The sequence below is a fragment of the Falco biarmicus genome, chromosome 9 (assembly GCF_023638135.1).
Source record: "Falco biarmicus isolate bFalBia1 chromosome 9, bFalBia1.pri, whole genome shotgun sequence".
In the NCBI taxonomy this organism is placed as follows: domain Eukaryota; kingdom Metazoa; phylum Chordata; class Aves; order Falconiformes; family Falconidae; genus Falco; species Falco biarmicus.
This window is the reverse complement of record NC_079296.1, coordinates 5,495,608-5,514,583: the sequence shown is the minus strand read 5'-3', so window position 1 is coordinate 5,514,583 and position 18,976 is coordinate 5,495,608. Positions and strand designations below refer to the sequence as shown.

Sequence of the window (18,976 nt, the reverse complement as noted above, 5' to 3'; positions counted from 1 at the left end):
TGCGATGGAGAGAGTTACCGCTGTACTCTGAGCTGCACAGCAGAGATGGCAAATGAATAGAGCTCTTCTGATGAAGCAAGAGGTGAAGAGCCATTGTTTTTCTCACTCATTCCCATCCTGCAGAGACCAGAAACATGTGCTATGCTGTCCCTGCAGTCTGGCCTTTCCTCAACCTGCCTGCCTGAGCAAGTGAGCAGGCCTGGTCTGGCCCAACTCTACCCTGACCAGCTGTTAAGCCAACAGAACACCACTAAGTAGCTGGCACCAGGGGAAGGGTTTTGCCTTTTTAGTACCCAGTGTGTAATTAGTGCTTGATGTCTTCAAATTAAGAGCATTAATGGAGCTAAATTGTGGATCCCATATGGTACTGCTGAGCACGGCTGCTGTCATTGTCAACAAGATACAGCGTGCTCTCTTCTTTAATTTTTGTCAGCAGAGGGTTCAGTGTGTCGGCAAGGCCTAAGTTTTTCCCTTCTTTCCTAGAACAGTACCTCTAGCTGAGAATCAAGTGTGTAACGTTTCTTCTATATCATCAACATAACGGGACATTCACTTAACTGTGAGCTACAACTCTGAGGAGGGAGGCTTGAAATGTGGAAACAAGGATATTTTGGAAGGAGGACGCAAAAGGGACAGGAAGGAAATGGGTATGGTGTTTCTGAGGCTAGAGACAGCCTGAGCTCTGGCAAGGAAAAGAGTAAAGGGAATCGGGTGAAGGGAGTATGCGTGCGCAGTGTTTCCCCGCAGCTAAGGAGAGGGAATGTGGGTAAATAAGGGGTACTGGCAAGGAACGGTGGAATGCTACAGAGGCCTTTGGTTGCTAGTGCTCAGAGGTTGCCTTTTGTGGTAGCAGATATTGTCCTGATGTGATGTGGGTTGGAGAATCAGTTTCTGTTACTTTTATCAAGAAAAAAACCACACCCAGAGTAGTTAGTTACACTAGTGAGTTTGCTTAGGAAGGTTTTGGAACTGAAAGCCCACGAGGCTTTTGAAGGTAAGTGAGGAGCCATACTGGTGGGTTCCTGCAGTTCTGGAGCTCAACAGCTCAAAGACTGCTGACGGGGTAATTTGGGATCTGGGGGCTGTGGACAACCCTGCCTGGGAGCCTGAGCTCGTGTTAGAAGTGGGGGCTGAAGGAATTCTGCTGGGGCAGACCAGTGATGAAGACAAGGCTTGAGAGCACCTGCCCCGGACACTCGTGGGAAGAAACACCCTCCATCCTAGTGTCAGCAGCCCCACTGGTGGCCCTCACCAGTACGAGGCCTTTTCTTGTGGGAAGACCGTGGGAGGGTGCTCTGGGAGCTCTGTGGCAGCGGTCTGCAGGGTCCAGGGGTCCTGCCCCCTTGGGCAGGGGTTTCTGACCAAGGCCTCAACTCTCCTGCCCCGTTACTTTGAAAATTTACCCCACAACAGTTCACCTTGGCCACCGTGCAGCTGAGCATCCTGATACTTAATAATTCCACAGTCAGTCCAGTGACTGTCTGCATGCCCCATTGGGCACATGATGAGGCTGATCTCTTGTGATGTGATTATATCGCTGTGTCAACAAAATGGGCTTATCCTGCCCATCGTGTGACTGGACAGACAGCAGTTAAGATGTCCAGCTTTTTCTTGCATTCACAAAAGCCTGTGCTGCCCATCAAGTGTGCCAGTGCTTCTGTTGCTGCTGCCTCATCTTTTGTGGATCCTTCTCCATGTAAAAACAGTTACTGCTTTTTGACATCCACACGCCATGCTTCTGTGCAAACTGTGGAGGTGTTGGCTGCTTTGATTTGACCAAATGCATTCAGGCTTGCCCCAGACGCTGTGCCTTCCTACCTGGGACCACACCTGTGTGCTATAGATTTTTTTAATTTTATTTTTTCCATTTGCAGGAAAAGTCTGACTGGAACTCATGAAGTCAATTCCTTTGCTTTTGAAGCTGTACATGCTAATGTGAAGAAGGCGTAGTTGTTTGTTACCTCAGCTGATTTGCTTTAGGTTTGGTTATACAGTGTACAATCACTCTTTTTCATTTTCTGTTTTAATCCTCTAGGAAAGAACAGAGGTCTTTCAGGAGTTCCTAAAATCCAAGACCGGCATCTTGCTTTGCACTGTAAGTAACTTAGAGTCCCTTTGCAGCTCCACACTAATGGGCCTGTCTGATACCTAATGGTGGAACAGAGGATTTGGCACTGAGCTCTGATTCCAGCTCGCTGTCTGACCTTGAGGAAAGTCATCTCCTTTTCCTGCATCTCACATGTTAAATAAGGTTGGGTGCCCTCTTTGCAAACTCTTATATGATCTTTTGCTGCAAGGTACCATACACAGAAAAAGTATATGTCTTGTACAAGAGGCCTCTAAGTATTTTGGATGGTCTTAGGTCTGGAAAAATATGTTCATTTGAAGCTGGAACCTTGCCCTCTACATGCAGTCAGTAGAATGCAATCCTAATTTGTAGTATGCCCCATAACTGCCAGGTAAATTGGATGTAATGTGATATTTCCCATCTTAATGACTACCCCAAGGTTAAAAACAAAAACCTGCAGGGATGGAAGGGAAGCCTAACCAGAGAGTGGTGTCATTAGAAATACACATGCTCTGCTGCTCTCCATGCTTTGCCCTTCAAGCTTCCTTCAAGGGTGCTGAGGGAGAAATTCTTGTCCTCTACTGAAGTTTGCTGGCGCCCTTGTGTTGTGGTGGCACCTTCCGCTTCTCGTTTCTGACCTGTCGGTGCCACAGCTAGCCTGCTGCAGTGGTGCAGAAGGCTGCACGATTTGCTCTCTAATAGTGGCAGCTGTTGATCTGAAAATGTGTGAATCTTGGCGATTTCTACCCACCGCAAACTTGTAAATTACAGCGATCGGGAGTAATTAGAGCTGAGAAACCCTCTCCAGCTCTGAAATGACTCCTGTTCTTGCAGCACCTTATTCTTAAAGGAAACTGGTTGCAATTTTTTTCAGAGTGGGGGCTGAATTTTGTCTTATTTTTATGCCTGCAGTTCAAACTAGGACTGCCATGTATATATAGGAACATTTGATTTAATGTTGCTAAATTATATATTGTATCACTTGTGAAATTTTACTTTGTTACCTGCTAGTCTTGGTCCTGCTTGTGTGTACACCTTTCAATGATATGATCAAGGTCAAAATGCATCTTTGCAATGCATAAGTGTAACTGTAACTTGGTGTAACTGTAACTTGGTTTCTCTGTGTACAGAGGTGATGCTTCAGGGTCTCAGCTGAGGAAGATAGCAAAGCTTAAATCAGAGGTGTAGATTAAGTGTTTTGAAGAGAGAAAGTGGTAAATTCTAAACAATAAATAGCTAAACTTTGTTATCCTTCATGCACATGCTGTCTGCAACTGAGAAGGGGACATGTCGTCTTACTGAAATTTCAGTTTAATGAGTTTGGAAAGACAGCAAGTGCTCAATTTTAAAGAAAGAGAAAACAGAATCATTGTGATCACTGGGATATTGGTTCCTGGGTGAGACTGTTTGAAGGGGAAGTGCAGCCTGTGGCAGGAAAAATCTGCCAGGAAATATACAGCTGTTGACAAGGTAGGAAGAAGAGTAAGTTGGATAAAGAAATCCCTGTGGATGGAATCCCTCTCTTGAGATGCTGGAGATGTGGTTTTATTTCCTGCCATGCCACAGACTCCATGCAAGTGGACGTGGAATTGTGGTGACAAGGCAAGTAACTACATGTCAGCTGAGCAGCAATAGTTGTGTGCTTGCTCCTGACCTGTCGTAAATGGGAGGTAATGTGAATTAACCTAGATTGCCATGAAGAGGGTAGTGTAAGGTAACGCGTTTATCATAACCCTCCTTCGTTTTGGTCTAAGCTACTTTGCATTTACTGCAAGGCAGGGATGCAAATCATGATGGTTACAGTTACTATGGCTCAGCTGGCACATGGTTAGCACGTTAAGCACAGTAAGTTGCGTGTCTGAGTCCAAAATGCTCTCTGTGCTTCAGCTCCCCATCTGTAAAGTGGGGATAGTAGCACTGTTCTATCTTACAGAGATGTTGGGAGGACAAATGCATTGAAACCAGGAGGTGGCCTGTTACCACAGTAATGGGGACCATATGGACACCTTAATATAGAGATACACTTTGCACTAGTCCCACATTACAGGTGCCTCCCCAACGCAGATGTCCAAAGGGCAGCCAGGCACTGTGACCACCTCCTGCCTCTGAGGGCATTGCTTTTTCTGCCACTTTTCTTCATATCAGCAAAAATGTTTTGCAGAAAGATGGTTCAGTTCTTTTCACTGCAAAATCACGTTCTGTGCCCACAAATTTTGAAATCTGGCTCACAGAAGAGCAACACAAATAATGTTGCCGTCCTTCCCTTGTCCCTTATGCCATGTTCTCCACCCATCTTTCCGCTCTAGTAAGCAATGGGACCTGCTGTTCCTTTTATTAATTTGCTTTATGTCATATGTATATTAATATATTCCATAAAATATTTTTTGCCAGACAATATAAGCTGGCAGACAAGAAAATAAAGAAGGGCCATGTATCTCAGAGGGTCTCATCCAGATTTATTTCTCTCTCCTTCACTGAAGTTCTTTGCGGCTTCCTTTGGGATGTGCCTTTTAAACAAGTTCATCTCTTCCAGGGAGAGAGGAAAGATCATTTGGAGATTGTTTGCTGTTTACTCAGTCACGCTAACTCATCTTGCCAGTTTTCTGGCGGCCCTAGCCAAGAGCTTTCGCCTCTGACAGCTTCTGTGCTCTCCCCTTCCTCCTCTGATTACGCAGCCCAATCTGTCACCCTGCCGACGGGGGTCTCTACCCTGCTGATGGCTTTCCACACTCGGCAGTAATGACTTTTGGCAGGCCGGGAAGGCGCGAGAGCTTCTTCCCCAGCTTGGAGAGCCGTTAGGCCCTCTCTGCCTGTTAGCTAAAGCACTTTGTGAGGTTCTTTGGTAAATAAATGAGTCATTTTAATCCAACTGACAGCCTGGCACCTGAGCAAGCTGCCTTCCATCTGTACTTCTAGGCCTCATGTAGGCAGCCAATTGTCAAGCTCAGGGCCTTCAAGACCTCACCATTGAGTGTCTTTCAAAAGCAACTTTAGTAATTTCCTTTGCCCTAATTAGATTGTGTGAGAGGGACTGCGCAAACCGAGGCCCTTGCAAAACTTTTGTGGCTGTGTTGGTTCTGATCTTCTGCACTGACATGCCTGGCTCGTGGTGGGGCTGTTTTGCCCTTGCGCCCCCGGCCCCGTACCCCACCACCACCACGAGCACAGACTGGTAACGTGAATGGTTAGAAGCAGAAATTTCAGCATTTCTGGTGCTCCTCAGGCGGATTGTACCTTGACGCTGTGCCATTCTGTGGCTTGCCGTTGGGATCCAGGCAGGAACATGGTCAAGGCTTCGGATTATCATGTTTGCTTGGCATCTGGGTTTTTTGAATTGCGCTGGTGTAGGGTATTTCTTGCTCCTGTGAGATGGTCACTTAATTCTCCCTTCCATTGCCCATTGAAAGGAATCAGCGGTGACCTGCTGAGGTGTCATATTCTTGATTTCCCTGTTATTAAGGAATGGTGGTGGAGGTCATGCATGGAAAGGGGAATGCCGTATGGGGCAGTGGAAAAGAAGAGGGAGTAGTGCATTGGAAATCTATCGGGCTTGTTGGAAGAGCACTGCCACACCAGGTTAGTGCTTTTGTGTGTAGAATAAATGCAGTGCTAATAAAACTGGATAATTGTTGCTTGAGCTGTATTCTCTTTCCTGGTAAGGTGACCCACAAGTATTTTTCTCAAGATCTGAGAAGGCGGAAGCTCATGGGCTTTGCCAGCAGAGGAAAGCAAATCAACTCAAACTTTTTATCCTAATTCTACCTTGCTGCTGTCTACTAGGGTCTTTGAGGAAATGGAGCTACAGGAGACGCAGGTGGACTGATACTGAGGAATCTTTGAGAGTTTGCAAAACACTCCAATTACCAGTAAATCCCCAGACACTTCTGAAAGCAAGCCAAGTTAAACCCTGGGGGAATAGCTGCTGATATGTGTCTGTAACAGCTGAGTGGAGTTGGTGGCATTGTGAAAGCAATAGTGAATACAAGGCTGATGATGGGGGGAGAGCTGCCTCCGAAAATGTTGTCCCTGGCTATTCATTAGGCTTTCGGTTAACCTTTTCAGCTTTCCTGCTTGCGTTGGCAAATGCATATGAGAACACAGTCTGCAGCAGTAGTTTCCCAGCCAGTGGTGTGGAGAAAAGGTATCTTAGAAGAGTAAGGAAAGAATTTTGATGGATGAGAGGGACAGCTCCTGCCCCTGCCATCTACTTTTCCTCCTCGTGTTGGAGGTGCTGCTCCTGACCACAGGGGTGCCTTGGTTATCTGTTTATTTTTGCTAAACTGACCCTGTCCCAAGGTCAGAGCTCTCTCCTCAAACAGCCTTTCCTAGACTACTGGGTGTGAGAGAGAGCACAGTATAGGCGAAGACCAAAGACTTGTCAGAGTGGAAGTGCATAACAGCCAGCCAGATCGGAATCAGACGTCAGCACTCCTGTCTGATCATGCTGTAGAGTTTATAATCTTGTTATCCTGGTAACTGCTGTACACGTTCCACGACTTCTCTTGATTTATTTGCTCCAACTGCCTTTAAATGGCTTTTTGTACATCTGTTCATCCTGACTCTGGGAACAAGTCATTTCTTAATGAGCGTGTTGGAGCAAAAGTGTGTATTATTTCAGAGTGGGCGCTGTGGAAAGTGTCTCCTCTTTTACTGCAGTTGGAGCCACAAAGCAACCTGGCTAGTGCTTATGGGAAGGCCTTTGCTGCCAAAACATCAGCTTCCTAGTCTTCTAACGTGTGTGGGAGTTGCATGAAAACACTTCAGTGGGTGGCTGACACATTTTTAGTACATTAAGCTCCTGCTTACGTTCTTAATATATTCTATTTTGCAACTAGCTAAAAGATACATGTGTTCCAAAACATTTCCTAACAGAGTTAAATCTGCACACCTGCTCTGCCATTGCGCGTGGTGAATGTAAAATCGAAGGAGTATGTGAGGACATTACTAATGAACAGAAAATCAAGAAGGGAGATTGAAACATGTTTGCATGCTCTCTCTGTTTTGAACAGTATTTAAACTCCCTTTTTTCTTTGAAAGGGTGTGTTTTTTGAGCTATACTGGCTGTGGATAACTTAAGGGGCTCATTCAAGCCTTCCTCCAAGTCAGTGGATTTTCTCACCAGCTGGCACATCAAATGACGCTCCTGACAGTGGCTTCAGACTCTTCTTTGGGGCTGAGTTTTGTTTCTCCAAATCAAAGCCGGACTGGTGAAAATCTGAGGGATAGCTCAAGTCCCCTGTCCTCGAGCTGTACTCCAGCTTCCTGCAGATTCTGCTAAACTGTTTGTTGGCCTTTAGTGTAGGGTCAAGTGAACTGCAAGTCATCTGCTCATCAAATTCAGACCATCGGCTGTTGGTGCATCTTTGGACATGCCGCTCAAGGCCTAGGATCCTTGGCCATTCGCTTTATGGCCATTTTCCTTTTCATCCTAAGCAGCCTGGTTTTAGTTCTTAGGCTTGCTGTGGAAAAAGGTGTGCTCAGAAATAGTGCTGCCTTTTGGAGAATTGATTCTGCCTTTCACTCTTTGGGTAGTAGGTGCCAAGCAGCAGCTCCGTTTCCATGAATGAAACCAACTGAAGGACCAAGGGTATCGCTACCTTTAAGACAGTTGATTCTCTCAGGTATAATGCAAAGGGACTGTAGCAGGCTGCTGTAATTCAGCACTGCTCACCTGAAATAGGTGTGTTTATACCCTCCAGGCTTTGGGCCACAGTAGTGGATCATTTTTTATTGTCTTAGTGTGTTAACAATATTCCTTGCGTTTAAAACCCCCAGCATTATTTCTGACCTTCAGTCCATCTCTCCCCAAATGAGGCACATAAAATTCCTACTTGCATAGCCAGTTGTGTCCTGGCATAGTTGCCATCCCGGAAAGAGTTCTTACGTTGCAGATATCTTCAAAGCACTTTTACTGAATTAATTTCCTTGTTATTTTTAAAGGATGTTGCAGCACGTGGACTGGACCTGCCTCAAGTTACATGGATTGTGCAGGTAGGTTTGCTACGTATGTGTGTACGTATGTATTAAGTGCAGTCTTGCTCAGATGAAATTCCTCTCCAGTCCAGATCTTCTTTCTGCAGTTTGCTGGTCTTTGTGCTGATGCCTACAGGTGTGGGAGACCCACATGTTCCTGACTGCAGGACTGGGACTCAGGGTTTTGCTAGGATATGGTGTTGCTATGCTATCTTTGGTTTTGACAGTCTGTTTTCCTCTTCAATCCTTCCAGCCAGCAGAATATTATTACACAGCTGATAACACTGGAATTAAACACCCTCTGTTTCCCCCCACAGGAAGCCAAATCTTGTGAAGTACTGGCCATCTCTCTTGCAGTTCTGTGTTTCTATTTTTCTGAGCTTGCTGGGGAGGCAGTTCCATGAGGAGTTTAAGTTCGATCCTTATGTTAAACATTGAGTAGCCCAACAGTGCCTGTGCAGTGACCTGACTGTTTCAGGTGAAGCTTTGCTGGGTTGGGGCTGGAGTGCTGGGTAGCTGTAAGTATTCAGCTTTCAGTAGAACTGCACAGTTCAGATTTTCCCTGGGAAAAAAAAAGGGGGGGAAAAAAAAAGAAAACAACCCAATGCTGCTGCATTGCTGTTGACAGAAATACTGTCTTTGGAAAAAAAAAAAAAAAGAAACTAAGGGAGATGGATTGAACCTTAAAAATAGCACCCTGTCATTTCAAAGAGGCAGCTGAGAGCATGAAGCAGATTTCATTTTTATAAAAAATTTATAATTAAGAAAAGGTTAGTTGAATTGAGGAAAAACTGATCCAGAGATTCTCGTGTATCAAGTGACATCTGGGTAAAAAGAACAGGGCACAGAGCGTCGGCAAAGCTTTTTAATTTCTACCTCATCCCTTCAGGTAACAAATTTGATTTTAATTTCGTGTTTTTAAGAAAGAAAGATTTTGTAGCAGCTAGCTAGTTGGAGGAGGCTGGGGAAGTGAAGTCTTTAATTCCCAGATCTGTATATTAATATAATTTAACCAAAGATATAGTTGCCAGTGTTAGAACGCAGTGCAAATTACCTAAAGCCCTGGGAGACTTCTGTGTGTCCAGAAGGCGAAATCTCAGCTGTCCTGAGAGCTGTGTCCAAGAGCAAGGACCTGCAGGGAGCAATTAGATTGCTCACAGCATCTTACTCACACCTCTAGCCAGTAGAAACTTTGCCAGAGGGCACAGGTATAAACACTAGAGTGGGCTTTGGTGGTTGGGTTTTTTCCAGTTAAACTGCTGAGGGCTCATTTCTGAGCAGTATCTCTGTGCATGTTCATTTTTCCAGGAAAGAGAGGAGGGGGGGAAGAATAGGGGGAGGTTAAAGGGAGGGAAATATGTCACCCTTTATCAGATCTTGCAAATGGCTGGGCAGTTTTGATTCCCAGTGAAGTAAATGAGAGCCGCTGGTATGCGGGGAGGGGGGGAGGCTTTAAGCAACATTTTCATAGTGGCTGATAGTTGTACATGGGAAGACAGTTGCTACCTGTATCGTATGCTGCTGAAAGCACTTCCACGCTCATCTCAGATTTCTTCTGTCCAGTAACCAGTTATGATTTGCTTTAATCAAAACAAAGCAATTTAGCCCAATTCTTAATTTGAATCCATCATCTTTTATTTTATAGCTTTTCTCCAAATGCAGACCAGGCAGCTTCCCGCTCTGGCATGGGCAGTCCGGGGGGTTGTTTGGTTTGAGGTCTTTGTGAGATTTTTTTTTTTTTTTTTTTAAGGGAAGCAAACAAGTTCCTGACGTGCCTGTATAGAAATAAAATGTAAAAGGCAAAGAGAGACACTGAGATGGGGAAACTGTCCTATTAGCTGAAAGTTGGCCAATGTGTCACATTCACATGTCAAAAAACTGCTGTGGCTGAGGGGGCTGAGTGATGGTTACAGGGATGAGCCCGATGGGCTCTTTATAAACAGGCCAGTTCCAAGGGAGGTGCAGCATGTGGGTTTTGCTAAGATCCTTTTTGTTTCAGATCAGCGGGCTGAGTGTCTCGTTTATAATTAACACACTGTGTTCTGTTAATTCCTCCTTTCCCTTCTCATGTTCCCTTTTTGAAGTATAACGCTCCGGCTTCACCTGCGGAATACATCCACCGGATCGGGAGGACGGCTCGCATTGGCTGTCACGGGAACAGCCTGCTTGTCCTGGCGCCTTCGGAGGCAGAATATGTCAGCTTGCTGGCTTCTCACAAGATTAAGTGAGTCAGAAACGCGAACAAAAGTTTCAGCTCATCCTTGCTAATTAACCTTCCATGGCACTTTCAGCGGGACTGTGTCTCGTGCAGGTTTTAATAAGAATTTATTAATTCTGGTGATCCAGGACCAGCCCCAGACTAGCAAAAGGAGAAAAGGCAAGTGTGCAAAAATCATCAGCCTGACAGATTGTGCATGAGTGAGTGTGTGTGGTGAGGGGCGGAGAGATGATAGTCGGAGATCCTTTGCGCTCTGTTGTTATCTCCCTGGCCCTGGGTTCAAATCGTGGCTATGTGGAGATCACAAGTCAAATGAGCCTGTCAGATGCTAACTGGCCATCTGCCTGCATAGCACCATATTGTCAGAGATTGTGCTTTCTCTTCAGGAGAGATCCGGCGGAGAAATAGCTGGGGAGCTGTGGGTCATATCTGGCAGGTAATTGGCCAAGGTGTATTGTGTAAGTGGCTTGTGACAGGAATAGTAGAGGCTTTTGCAAGCGGTGAGTGCCCCATATGGTCAAGGCAATAAGGGGGGTGGACTCTGCCGACCAAAGGTGGGGTGTGCTTCCAAGCTAGCTGAGAAGGCTTTGCTTACACCGGCTCTGGCTTGGGCTTGGGAGTAGACAGTGAGGAGAGCAAGCCAGGCTGGGTGAGGACCAGCCCAACGTACAGTCAGCTACCCGATGGCCAGCACGTGAGGAGATTTTAGTCCAGCTCTGCTTGTGCTTCTGCGGTGGTCCTTTTGTGGAGGAAAAACTGCAACTTGCTGCTCAGCATTGCTCTTCAGGAGTGCTACCTGGTCTCAAGCCTCCTCAGCAGTCGGCTGGATATATGTGACTCCCCTTGCTCCCCGCACTGCTGTCTCCCGGCGGTTCAGAGCGTGAGCCGGGTAGAGTCCCTTTAGTGTTGTACTTGTGTTGATGGAGCCCTGTAAACTCATGCACAAATTAGTTCCTTTTTGTTTCTTGTGTTTATGTCGGGTGGAGCTGCTTGGAGTCGAATTTGGTTTTCAATCCTTGAAACAAACAAATGTTGGCAGTAAATACAGGCTTATTCTAGGCTGTGAGCCATTTAGTGGTCTAACAAAGAGCCATCCATCATCCCAGGTAACTATCTATTAAGCAGACACCAGCAAGACATGGAGGGCTAAGCTGACAGGGTTTTTTTTCATGTAACAAACAGCACTGACATTTAAAGGTGAAATCCCACATAATTGTGAATTTTTAACTCCAAGTGGAAAGTTCTATTTTTCTGTTTTATAATATTTTGGAAGTGTTGGAGGAAGGAGAGGGAAATTTCCCTCCTCTTTTATTTTAAATGTTAATGCTTTTGTCCGATTTTGTTGGGTTTTAAGAAGTTTAAGGAGCAGTGTCACTCATGCTGGTAATTATATCTGCTAAGGAGACCTGTCGTTGAGCTACCATGTTCCCCAGAAATCTGTAGAAGACTGTGCTGAATGAGCAGAGGGAGGTTTATGTGAATTTTTTTTTTCTCCACTACTTAAACCAGTAGAGCCAAACAGCTCTGGGGATTGTTTTTTCTTGTTTGGTTGGTTTATGTTCTTCATAAAACATGCTGTCCTGCAGATCAGAGGCCTGCCAAAGGAGGAGTGTAAGTTGCCTCCCTTGACCCCCGTCTTCAGATGGAAGAAAACGAGTATTTCTTTGGCACGGGTGGGTGATCTGGCCTGTTTGCAGTCGTGTCCTCCCCTCTTCCCACATAGTAGCACGTGGTGTGAGAAGGGGCAACAGGATAGAAAAGAGAGCTGATGAATTACAGAGAAGATGCAGGAAGGCAGCTTGAAGCTAAAGGCAGCAAGTGCCATCAGCACAAATTGCCGTTACCCTTCATAAATAGAGCATTATGGTGATAATCCTGACAATTTAATTCAGTGTGAGGACGAGAGACAGCATGTGTTGGACTGTCACCGATCGTCTTAAGCACTGATAATTTTTGTTTCTTTACCCTGAGTCTTTGTAGCTTTTGACTTGGACTTGCACTGGTTACTGGAGTTTACATTTTTTTAATTCTTTGCTTAATTTTTAAATCTCTTGGGTTTTGTTGAGGATGAGTGAGTGCTGTGACTTTTTTTATTTGGTTGGGTTTTTTTCTGTTTTAAATGAAATTCCCTCTGGGTTTATTGAAATGTAAATACTTCATAAAATATGTATTTCTAAGAAGACAAAGCATGAGATGGGTCCCTGCAGCCTTCAGCTGGTGTAAATGAGCAGTGCTGTGCTGGTTTACAGTAGATGAGGATCTGACCCAGAGTTTTTTCTTAAGCCCCTCCACCCACCCCAGCATGCATGGGAGTAAGTCCAGAAATGTTGAGAGTCGGAAGTAATGAGAGCAGACGTGGCTTTGTTCCTGGATGAAAATCCACTTCGGAATTAGGGATGACTGCCTTTGAAATTGGAAATCGCTCGCAATTAATTTTCACCGGTACCTGAAGCCTCTCCTTGGCTTCCACTGTGGAAAAGCAGCATTAGCCTTTGCCAAAACAATCTCACTTTGGCTCTGCTGAGATCAGTAATTCCTCTTGGGGCTCAAGAAAGCTGCATGCCTCTCTGCAACTTTCTTTTCGGTCTTTGTGTGGCTTGAAGTTGTGGTTCCTCTACCTAACTGTAAATGCGTACGTGCATGCACATGCATGCTCATGTTTTCTATACCTTTCCTCTTTTTTTTTTTTTTTTTAAAAAAAAAAAAAGGGTTAGATTCCAAAATGTTCTGTCTCAGCTCTAAGCGTAACTAACAGATTTTCCTTCAAAGGGAGGAGGCAAGAAGCAGAAGAAAGTCAGTGAGGTTCACTTTTTTTTTTGCTTATGTCTTTCTTAGTTCCTTCAACTGCAATCTAGCAGTGCCTGCCTCGACAGCTATCAGATAATTTCTTTATCTCCTAACAGCGGCCTAACTAATTTATAAAGGAAAACGCATCACCGTGAAGGCACGAGTCATTTCTCTCCCTTCTCTACGGTTGTGCTCACCCCCCTCCCCTGCCTCCCCTCACATGATGCTCCCCGCTGTGAACCAAGTTCACATATCTGTTAGGCTGCAAGCTGGCAGCGCGCCAGGCGGGAGGAGGATCGGAGAAGGGGTGACATCTCAGACAAATCAATGTCAAAGGTTTGACGTTTTCATTCATAGTGGTGTCAAAGCAACCTTTGGAGGGGGATGGGGAGGTATACTTTTCTCTTGCTTAAGTGGTTGCCATTTATGTTTTAATTTACTGTTATACTTTTCAAAACCAAACAGAGAAACCCTCAGTTGTCTTTTTATGCTCCATTTCCATTTCTCCCCCATCACTCCCCCGCCTTTCTCTGCATCCTCTGCAGAGGAATCTGCTACATCGTGAGTCCCAGCTGCATAGTGATTATCTTATGGCCACACTGGCCTGTACCTTCCAGGCTGGATGGCTGTTCCTCTGGACCATCTCTTTTCCTTTATGTTGTGGTGGTGAGCTGGCTGAGGCTGAAAAGGCAGATTGCAAAAGTAAAGGTATTTTTCGCTTTAACTGGAAAGGACTGGGAAGCAGGCAAGGCAGACTCATCCTTTTCTCCTAGCCAGGCGTTGAGAGATCTTTGAGTGAAAAGAAAGGGGATATCCTGGTTGTTATCATTTCTTTCTGTACTTTACAAATTGAAGAATATCAGCAAAGCTTCCTTTCAAAAACTGCATACATCTTTCTGACCATCCAAGATTCAGGAGTCTGAGAACTGTCGGACCCCCAAGATTTCTCTCTTCCTTAGACTGATGTAATGCCAGATGAACTCCTTGGCTTCCATGCAGTATTTATGATTTGTTCTGGTGTAAAAAAGAAAATAATCTTTTCTAGAGATCACCTTTGCCCGTTGCTGAAAATTTGGGCCCATGAACTTCAGCTTTTATCATCTGAGTAATCCCCTTGGAAATGGGACCCAGTTTGGATGCAGCAGTAATATTAATGGCGTGGAGCTGCACAGCTGTTCCCATATTGTCACCTGGTGTGTGTGTGCCCCACAAGGCAGTGTTAAAGAGGACGAAGAATTTCTAGTTTCCTGTAAATGCACCTCTAAGTAGGACCACTCAATTTGAAATTAAGCAGGTCTGTAAGTGTTTGCAGTATCTGGGCCATAACAGTACCCAGCAGCGTCTTGAAGCAGGACTGGAGAATAAATCATCTGGTTGAATCTACAGGAGGAATGTGAGTCGACAGAATGAAAATAAATGCCCAGTGTGAAGCCTGGCTAGGACAGCTGACTGAGTCTCCTGTATTTAAAACAAGTGCTGTGGGGTCCCTAATGGGCCAGGCTTTGGCTTTACACTTCAAATGAGAGGGAAGGTGAATGCTGAGAACAGGGAAGGAAATCAAGCCGTGTATTTGGTGTCAGAGGTGGCTTTTGGAGCTATAAAATGAGTTAGAGTGTGTCCATCAGGAAGTGTGTCTCTGAGCTTTGACCCAGGCGACGTAGCAAGAGGTTGGAGTGATGATGTGACCAGAGGGCAGGAAGCTGTGGGAGAGTTGGCTTGATAGGAAGAGTTCCTTGGGGCCCTGTTGTTACCCTCTGAGCTTGAGTCACTACGAGAGGAAGGAGCTGGGTATTTACACAGATTTAGTTTCAACTTTAGTTGTGGGAGCATGGTCACCAATATGGGTGGAAACAAATGTGTGTAAATGTCAAAGCACTTTGTTCCTTTGAATGAGGCTTGGGCCATGTCTCCGATTACCCCACAAGGTGAGTTGCAGGGATACAAGATGTAGGAGAAGTAGCAAAGTAAGCAGAGCACCTTTCCAGCCTGTATGTGTATGTCAGTCTCTTTCTCGCACTTGCACAGGCAAGCAAATGCAGGTGCCTTCTGCTCCCTGCCCGTGGCATCTAATATACAATAAAATGTTAGACACCCTCTGGGTTCAAAGTGGAGGTTACAGATCCTCTTGCTTATATTATAAAGCAAATCTATGAGAAGTGTTAATTGTTACAAGCTGCTTCAACTCTGTTCTGAGTTTCTTTCAGTGGAAAACGTAACTAAATGGTTCCCAGTTGTCTGGGTGCCTCTCAGTGCAAGGAAAGAAAAATAACGAAACTGGTGGAAATACAATTAAACCTAATTTTTTTCTTTAATCAGTTTCTCTGGTTAGAACCAAGGAAACTTTCAGTGAACTGAAAGTCCACCCTCAGTTATTTCAATGTTGTTAGAATCGGAGTGCGTGTTGGTGACTTGTAACAGTGGCAAGGTTGTGGGTGAGGCTGTGCCTCTGTTCCAGTGAAGGTACCGTTTCAGCTGGGGTTGAGATTTTGCGGTAGTTATACTTCGAGGGTTGCTCTGTGAGTGCCAGGGGTAAGATCTCAAGTATTTCAGGGATAAAAATGTTAAGTTGAACATGTATATCTCAGTCTTTTTGCTATCCGTTATCAGCCTGTGACTTGTTTCCCCGCTATATTTGAAAAAAAAGGAGTAATTGTAGTTTTTTCTCTGTCACTTCAGTGTTTCAGAGATGAAGATGGAGAAGGTATTACTCAGCCTGATGAAAGATGATCGCTTCAAGCTGCACAGACCAAGAAGCAAGGTGAGTTATTCTGCTGATTTGGAATTGCTCCAATTTTTTCATTTACCATTTAAACATCACAAGTGTTCCTCTCTTACAATTCTCTATCTTTACAATACGAAGGTTGGTAATATCCATGATGTCAGACAGTACAAATAATTACAGAACTGCCTTATATTGCAATTGTCCAATCTTTAAACTGTTGTCCCCAGAAAGCCGTCACTTCTAAATCTTCAGCAAATATTTTTGTAACAGACAGTAAAGGTTTCTGACTGCAAAAGCTTTGAGTTTTTTCCCCCACAATGTTTCTGTTCTTCTTGGCTTCTCTGCACTAAAATACTGTTGGAGATCACAAATGACACGAAACTTCACTAAAGAAATAAGGAAAAATGTATTTGGTGATATGTTACATAGGGGGTGTTATATTATCTGTATTTACTTGGAGCCTAAACAAAGCTCACTGGGTTGACAGGCATCTTTTCATTGACTTCAGCAAGCTTTCGGTCTGTCTTCAAGTTGCTAATTCACAGAATTCAGTCATTTGCAATTGATGTCTCCAGCGTTTCTGCATTCTGGCAAATTAAATCCTCCAAGAACCCTCATTTTGAATGGAAGTCAAGAATGTGTCAAGCATGATGCAGCATGCTCTTTTTTTTTTCTCTTGTTGCTGTTTTGCCTGCTCGTTCTTTCTGTTATACCATGTATGAGCCTTCTTGTTTCCTGCAGATGACTGTTACAAACTGGGGTGTTCTTGGTAAACATGTTTTTGAAAGATGTTCAGTTTTCCTACATGCCTTATATTTCAGAGAAAACCAGATCTGTGGCTTACCTGAGATACAGCTCTATTTAAAGCCTTTTCCCACTACTGCACAGTTTTTCACTGAAATCACCCTGTAATGCCTATATTTTAAATGCCTAGAACATGCCTAGGATATGACCCCTTAACGTGTTCAGCAAATATGTAAAAGTTTAGTTGTGCTTTGCTAGTGCAGAAATAATTTTAAATAGTTCTTCTGTGTATAAATACTTCCCTGTTCTCACAAATGTGCTTGTAGGTAGGTAACTTTGGGGTTCCTTTAGGGAGTTTTTCAACAATTACATTTATGCAGAAATTGCACTTTAAATTTGTTGCTGACGTGGGACAGAATATTATCTGTTCTGGGCTTGAGGACAAATGCTATTTCATGGAAAATGGGCAATAAAAAAAAAAAGCATGTTTTTTCTAGGAAATCATGATTTGGCTTTTGAAAAGTGGCAGGAGAAAATGCCTGCTGAATGTTGTTGAATGTCAGAGCCCAGTACTTGCAGAGGTCCAAAATCTTTGATCTGTTTGGAAAATTCTCACCTGAACATCTCGGTGCCTTTGTATGCCTGCCTTTGGAACAGAATAAAAAGCAAAAAGTCTGTCTGCTACCAGGACTGATCAAATTGGTATTTCTACCACGCTTTCAAAGTGTAAAATACTCTATGCATCTAAGCACAGAATATTGTAAATAGTCTTGTTTTGTCTGTCTCCTTTTTCTTTCAAAAAAAACATAAAACCAAACCATATTTGAAAGTATTGCTCTGGTTTTTGCTCAGCCGTGCTGCCTGGGCATGCCCTGCCGTGCCAGGTGCTGTGCAGGAGTACGTGCGCAGAAGGAGCTGGTGCCTTTCGCTGGTATTCGGAGGTGGGATTGAATTCTTCTCTTCCCTCTGCCATCAAAGTGAATGGGATTTGGCTGTTGGCTTCACTGGAGCTGAGATGTATCCACTCTGGCTGTAGGATGGTCTGAATCTGCTACAGGAACTTATAAATACAGAACAACCTCTTTTTGTATGACTGGGAATCTGAAAGGATGGGGACTGAGAAATAGAGTTTCTCTTTATGGCAGAAATTCTGTATCATTTAGGGGGGATGAAATTACAGTAGTTCTGTCAATATCAAGTAGGCTTCTTCAGGAATTACTTGGAAAATATATTAAATGCAATAAAGGATTCATTCTGTTTATTTGCTTTGTATTTTATTGCCATCAGAGGCTCTGAAGTGGTCTGCAGTGCTTTCTCAGAAGCTGCAGGGGCATGTTTCCAACTTTTTAGGAGGGTTAATCTCCCTTAAATTCTGCAAGTTTGCCATAAAGACAGCACAGCAAGCTGGGAATGCAGTGGGGCATTGCATAGGGCAGAGAGTGACTGAGGACTTGTTGTGAGGAGCTGTGCCTGATCCGTTTGTGATGTTGCCATTTGAGAGGGAGTTAGCTTTGCTTATCAGCAATCCATGCATTGAGTCATGTATATATTATAGTCATGCACACAGGAACCTCATTATGATGCTCTTCAGTTCTCATTGCCTCAACTGAAGTCCATTATAAGTACCACATTGGAACATGTATTTTTTGGGCTTCTTTGTGCAGCCAGGGACCAAGCTGAAGTGCCTGTAAAATGTATATTTTATATTTAGGTATATAAAAAATATATGTGGCTATGTCTGGGTGCGTGAATGTTCACCTGCCTACAAAGAGAATAAATTTGATCTTTCAACTTTTATGGAGGGGGGCAGGGGGACTTGGTGAGTTCTAGAGAAGGTGTGTGGAGGTTAGTAAAAAGTTGTTATTAAAACAAAATCCTTCATTTTGTTTTGAAGTATAATGGAAACAGGAGATGTTACAGCCTGGCTTTTTGGTGCTTTTTTTTCCATCTTTTTTTTTTTTTTTTTTTACTGTTTCAAGAACTTTTCTACCTCAGTCTAGTTATACTGTATTTCAATTCCTTCTCCTATTAATATATTCCCTTAATGAAATCAGAAACTTTCAGTACTTATCCCAACCTCTCAAACCTAAAAACTGCTGTCCTTACAAAGTTTCCTCCTTCTGAAAGAAATAAGTATGTCTTTTCCTGGTGTAGTAGGTGTTTGGGGGAGTCCCCCTTATGTCCTTATGAACCATTTAAATAACATTGCATCCAGGCCTGTTTCTTTGTTTGGCTTATAAATATTGTTGTTGATCACCATCATTGTGCTAGTGGTTAGGGATCTGCCAGAACAGGTTTAAGCAAACACAAGATAGAAAAAGTTCGCCTATCCCACTATTTCTCCATAATGGCAATAATATTTCTTACTTAACAGATGTAACAAATTCATCTAGATGGAGAGTTGGTCAGGCAAACCTCTGGGGTAGGCTTTTATCTTTTGGGTCTTGGAAAAATGCGTAAGGTC

At 44.0% G+C, this 18,976-nt stretch overlaps 1 protein-coding gene across 7 annotated transcripts in view; it reads left to right on the top strand.

Annotated features, from left to right (window-relative positions):
- Positions 1-18,976, top strand: part of DDX31 (DEAD-box helicase 31) — a 51,030-nt gene that overhangs the window by 12,261 nt on the left and 19,793 nt on the right. For 4 of the 7 annotated variants that reach the window (XR_008824125.1, XM_056353058.1, XM_056353056.1 and 1 more), the window contains 4 exons: positions 2,036-2,095; positions 8,009-8,059; positions 10,126-10,265; positions 15,723-15,804. Coding sequence is in view for 6 of the 7 variants with exons in the window: in XM_056353058.1 (XP_056209033.1) it covers positions 2,036-2,095; positions 8,009-8,059; positions 10,126-10,265; positions 15,723-15,804 (333 nt within the window). In the remaining variant the exon portion in view is untranslated. The other 3 variants (XM_056353059.1, XM_056353060.1, XM_056353061.1) reach the window with 3 other exon arrangements.